General features: G+C 35.6%; 1 protein-coding gene across 1 annotated transcript; it reads right to left on the reverse strand.

Annotated features, from left to right (window-relative positions):
- On the reverse strand, window positions 1-4,728 carry LOC120086605 (eukaryotic translation initiation factor 3 subunit L). The gene is made up of 7 exons (XM_039043337.1): window positions 4,055-4,728; window positions 3,146-3,480; window positions 2,383-2,722; window positions 1,305-1,453; window positions 1,091-1,184; window positions 576-647; window positions 1-488 (listed from the first exon to the last, which is right to left on the reverse strand). The coding sequence occupies exons 1-7, from the start codon at window positions 4,604-4,606 to the stop codon at window positions 444-446; spliced, it is 1,587 nt and encodes a 528-aa protein (XP_038899265.1). The 5' UTR covers window positions 4,607-4,728; the 3' UTR covers window positions 1-443.
- Between the last annotated feature and the right edge of the window lie 1,319 nt (window positions 4,729-6,047).

Raw genomic sequence — 6,047 nt, forward strand, 5'->3', positions numbered from 1 at the left:
TTTTTGAACCGATTCCATTTGTAATTCTAACCAAGCACCTGGTGTAACTGTCGCAACAGAAGGTGCAGGAGAACTCGAAACTGTTGGATGAACTTTTACATAAGAAAACTTGAACAAACGGAAGCCTTTGTTGAACATCCCAAGTTTTATGCTTCCATGTAAAGGAAAATTTTAAGATGGATACATGCATCAAGTAAATCGATTAATAACATTTAAATACCAAGATGACAAACTTAAAAAACTCAGGCACAAGCCTTCAACACTCTAATATCCGAATGACAATTGAGTGAGTGCAGACGATTGAAGTTGCTTCTCAGAAGTATAGCTACACTAACAATAGTACAGAGTTGAAAAATGGATATGGTAGGCTTTAAATGGAGTAAACGTTCCTTAGTAAAAGCCTCGTCAAAAAAGGCAGTTCAACCAAACTAATTAAAGAGAACTCAATCCAGTTTCACTCTGTCCAAATCATTAATCATCCCTTCGAGCTGTCAGAAAGAAAAACACAAGCATCATTATGGTTTCATCCAGATAACAAACGTAGAGATGCAAGATTAACAGGGAGTTTTACATACTTTAACAATCTGCCGCAAGAAGAAATCTCCATAACGATTTACAGGCTTAGATTCGACAACATGGATAACGTCCTGCAATGAATTTAAGTTAAAAGGCAGCGTCCTTTAGGATAACAATTTTATAAATAATACCGAAATAGACTGAATCCAATTTGTATGACAGCAAAATCAACATATAAATATGATAGATCAGAGAATAAAAAATTGTAGAAGAACCAAACAAATTCAATCTGGAGAGTCATACTCAGCAGAGCTTCCATATAAACATTTACTTGCAATCTAAACATTTTTTGTAAAAGAATATATAAATAATAATAAAACGAAAACGAAAAAGCTAAAACCAACCGATAATATAATACAAGACTACCCAATTTAAAGCTATTTTCAACTTGAAACCATCTGAAATCCAACAATGTTAATAACAAAAATGAACTACTGATAGACATGCCATGTGTACTGAATTCGAAATGCATTTGCAAACCAAAGAAGAGGCAATTCAAGAAAAGTAGGCATACATCGTCGATGTAGAAATCCACGTCTGCATTGGACATAATTTTTCCAACACTATCAACGGCATGGGTTTTATGCTTGTATGTCAACAAAATTGTCCTGTAAATATAACCAACAAAAAGGAAAAGAAAAAGAAAAAAAAAAAAGAAGCATCCCTTAATTAATCTTCAGAAACATGCAGCAGCTAATAAGAATGAAATGGTGTCTTCCAATTCCAACCTTAGAGTGGATTCATCCACTTCCATGTAAACCGCAAGCTGACCAAGGGAGATGGTGGAATACACTTTCAAGAAGGTTCGGACACCAGAGAGTAACTGTTGTTGCTTTACTTCATATAGAAATAGTTTCAATTGGAGTCTATAGGCATCCTGGAAAAGATGAGAGATGCAAATAAAACCTCCGAAAGAGAAAGAACACGGACAACACGCAGAAGGGGTTTAACATGACCACATGCATGCATATGTTTTGTGCAGAAATGATGAAATCAAACTCATCAATCTTAATCTTAACTCCAATTTGCACAAAGTAGACAAAACTCGAGAAAGATGCTTAAAATAAAATAAACATTACTCTTAGAGAGATTTAAAGTCCTCTTGAAATGATGTTTTTAGAAACTTCAAAGGATGCTCGAGTTGAATAGTCAAAGAATCAGCCAGACAATAAACGGTAGAAACTCCTATAATATTAAAGGGTTCAACTAGATATTAAAGAATTGTTAGGAGGAAAGCCGTTCAACCAGATGCTCTCAGCCTATATAATTGTCTGCTTGTTCCTCGCTCATTTTGATTAGAAACTACTTCGTGAAAGAATGAACGACAATGCCCAAGGCCAATAAACCCTAAAGACTAGGAAAAATTCATACAATTGATAACATTCAAAACACTGGTGGCACTCCCAGTCATAGCCTACTCATTGTTCGACTCGACATAATGAAACAATGACTTAGACAATAAGACACATAGCAAATAAAATGCACGTTGCTTGATCCAAACAGCTACAAAACTCTATGTAATAGCATGCTATCCTTTATTTCTACATTGCCTCTTCACATTCTTTGACTCATTAAGCAGGGTACTGTCACTCATTCACCTAATTTCAAATTTCAATAATTTGTATGGTCACAGAACACTCAAGTTCAATCCATGATATTTCTTGTCAACTTCATTCCTCCATCAGATATGGAGGCTTCAAAAGGAATGTCAATAGCAGACATATCTAGACTTTACTTTCAAAATAGCTGCCGCTTGCTAAAAGTTACAAAATACAACTTCTTTAAAAATCCAGATCTAAAGCTTACCTGGTTGTAGTTTACTAGAGGCTCCTCGAAACTAGGTGCAGATGGAGTGATGAACTTCGGACAAGCATATGAGAAAAGCTCATCATAGATGGCAAAAGCCTCCTCGTCATACCTTTGCATTCTGATCATCTTTTCACCATACTTCTCCCGCAACTGAGAGTTCACAGTTTCATCAACAAGCTTCACTTGTGGACAGAGTGAAACACATATAGCCAACAAGGCATACATCTGCTCATTCTTCTTTAGAATCTGCTCATACTGAGGAGATTTCTGATGGTATTGCTTAGTTTTATAAATATACAAGAGAATTCGGTTAAATTCATGAATGGCATCCACATACCTGAAAATAGGGGGAAATGAACTTCATTTAGAATTCATTTAATGAGAAATGAAGGGAAAAGGTCCAAGGCACTAAATACAGTACCCTACGAGTTCTAATAAAGATTTGACATTCAACTTTGCATGACAGGTTTGACATTTCCTTTAATCCTTTAGAGTGAACTGACAACATTTTTTAATAGAAGCAACAACTTTCATTGAGAAAAAATGAAAGAAAGCATAAACAGGAAATTTTTTTTAAAATTTCCAAAATTTAAAAAACTAGATAAGGAACTAGTACTGTTACATTTATGATTTATGTATAGAACATTAATACCTTCAACCAAAATGCAAAATCCACTGAAAGGTATGCAGGGAATGGAAAACAATGCATCAATAAGATGGAACACTTGAAAGAAATGCAGAGTGAGGAAATAATTCATACCGCCGCAACATTAGGTTGGCAAACCCATAATGGTATATAGTAGTAATATGGCTTCCAATCACACTAGTAAAAACACCTTGCTGGCTTATGTCAATTGGGAGTAAGCACTTCAAACCAGTGTGATAGTCACCTAATAGGCAATGAACCCGGAGTAATCCAACCATGCTGAAATATCCCAAAACCTTCAAAACATTACTACTTCCACCACTATAGTCATACCCATCAGTGGCTGTAAATTGTTCAAGACCTTCTTTCTCCTCTTCAAGAATATGAATGATTGAGGATTTCTCTACAAATGCTTGCAAGTAGTTGAGGACGCCATATACGTTCCAAGCCTGGAATTAAACAACCACTAAAGTCAAGCTCCTAGTCCTTTGGATATAGATAGACTATTATTAGACCATAAAAACCATCAAGACTAGACGGGCAAAAAAACTCAAAGTGAAGGTTACAGCAAGAAGATGAGTGTACGAAGGATCTGTGCCTGTTGGATACAGATACACCCGAACATGGCTATCAAATTTGGAACATAATATCTGACCTAGGGTACCCAAACTCCATCAGAAAAATATAAGAAAAAAACAAAATAATACGTTCCTCATCTCATAGTCTTAAAAGATTTTCATTCGAAGTTTAGAAATCATTGGATTCAGGGATATTCAAGCTCTTTTTTAACATCCTTGGAGATGGTATAGGCTTCAAATCCAGTCCTAAAATACTAAAAATTATACAAATTAATTTCATATAGAAGAATGCGAAGGCCAAGAAGTAATATTGTTTAGTAACCGTTCACTTCCTTGTCCAATTAGTAACACGCATCCTCCATATTTTCAGATAACGACTAGATCCCATGTGTTCATATTTTCATGTAAACAGTGGAGGAAAATAAAACACATTAGTCGTAGTAACCTGATCGAATTGCCTCAAAAGAGAAATTTCCTGCTCGGTCTTATTCTTCATCTTGGCCCGGTATTGACAGAAACTCTGGAACTGATAAACAAACTCATCCACCATATCCCATAGCCACTGGTTAGGCAATTGCATATTCACGACTCCGTGCAAAACCACCTGAAATAAGCTACAATAGTTATCCCACGAATCAATCCTCTGCTTCAAAGTTGGTGATAGCCTCGCATAGAGATGGCGGAACCACATCTCACGGTAAAGTAGGCAGAAGACATGGTCGTTATCCACAAAATGAGCCACGGCGTCTACTGACGGCCATGGTGTGTCCTTGAATAGGCGATCCGATAGGGACTGGAAGGAGGTTTCATACATTTGATGGGTTTCATATACATTCTTCTCACGGATGTGGCGGTATAGATGAACGACAAAGGACTTGACGGAATCTGGAACGAAATTAGGGTCGTAGCCAATGTCTTGGCCAGCCGGAGACGGCACCGGCGCGTGGCGGGGGTCATCATAGTTGGCCCGCGAGTCGTCGTAATCGTACGAGGCCATGATGACTGAATTCTCCTGTTAGTGAGGTCGACGGAAACTAGGGTTTTAGTATAGAGTTGGAAATCTGGGTGGAGAAGCAAGGATTGGAATGGAAGCGATTGCTGCTCATGGATCGGAATTTTGGGCTTCAGTGCTTTAGCCGATCAGCAGATGATTTTTGTAAGTTGGGCCCAACACGAAATTTCTTAATAATGGGCTTCAGTGCTATGTGCAGCACTTTTATCGCCGATAGACCCAGCGACAGTTTATATTATAAGGGAAATTGTATGGGGTAGCAATATAAATTAGTGTATTTGCACCCGTAGCTTGCCGCTTTTAACTTTGCAACTATAGCAAAGAAAAGGTCAATCTAAGATGGGAGCAGTCTCATGGATATTTTGTTTTCCATTTTATTGCCCAAAAAAAAAAAATGGAAAGATATGATGACGTGCCACTTTCTCACATTAAAAAAATATATATAGCTTGTTGGGAATTTTTATTCAAGTTCTTGAAGAAAAAAATGACAAATATGAGTTTGCATATTTTTCATCTTCGTCATACATGGTATTTTATTTTTGTTCGATTCCTTTTTAATTTTTTTTGCTCGATTGTAAAAGATCTTAGTGTATATTTTAAAATTTTCTCTAATTTATGTTTTGATTAATCGTATTTTTTTTCCAAGTTTTAATAGTATATTAGATGTATAACTGATATACCAATTTTATATTTAAATCAAGTTTTAACGTTATGTTTATTTTAAATTTGGCATATCAACAATATATTTAACAATAAATAACATTACAAGTGAAATACCCAAATCGACCATTCAACCTGAAATCATCTCAAAAAGATCCAATATAGAGTCCTCTTAAGGCGTTCGTAAGCATCATTGGGGTAGATACGGAAGGATCTCATTAAAAAGAACCTTGAGTGGAAGCGAGACCATCCCAATTCCCATTTCTCAGCGAATGTAATTTTTACAGAAAGTAAAGAACAAATTATGCTTTATATAAAATATAGCATGTTTTATTAAAAGGAAACTTAGGGTTTCAAAAACCCTTACCTTTGAATACCTTTTTCAAGAATCCCTCAATCAAGTGAGAGACATTACCACAAAGGTGACCTCGGTATTCTTAGGTAGAGAACCCAGGAGTGGTGAGCTCTAACTATTTTGGAATGAGGGAATGAATTTTAGAGAAGAGATGAGGAAAAGGAAAAAAATTAAAAAAACTTACAGAGAGTACGCTTTTCTGTTCAATATCGTATATTTTCTGACTTCCTTTCTTGCTCTAAGATGAAAAAGACTAGTATCCCAAAATAAATAATACCATCCATCCACTTACGTGAGTAGAGAGATTTAAATTAAAATAACAATTAATATATATATAAAACTATATGTTATATCAAATATAACATATAAACTATAGTTTAATATTGTATCATATATAATAAATATAAGTTT

The sequence above is a fragment of the Benincasa hispida genome, chromosome 9, assembly GCF_009727055.1.
Source record: "Benincasa hispida cultivar B227 chromosome 9, ASM972705v1, whole genome shotgun sequence".
Classification (NCBI taxonomy): domain Eukaryota; kingdom Viridiplantae; phylum Streptophyta; class Magnoliopsida; order Cucurbitales; family Cucurbitaceae; genus Benincasa; species Benincasa hispida.

Excerpts from the sequence above, each read along its gene's own strand:
- LOC120086605 (XM_039043337.1), bottom strand. The coding sequence starts at position 4,606 with ATGGCCTCGTACGATTACGACGACTCGCGGGCCAACTATGATGACCCC. Across the intron at positions 1,454-2,382 it reads CTCTAGTAAACTACAACCAG|GATGCCTATAGACTCCAATT; the intron begins GTAAGCTTTAGA and ends CATCTTTTCCAG. Across the intron at positions 648-1,090 it reads TGGATTTCTACATCGACGAT|GACGTTATCCATGTTGTCGA; the intron begins GTATGCCTACTT and ends AATTCATTGCAG.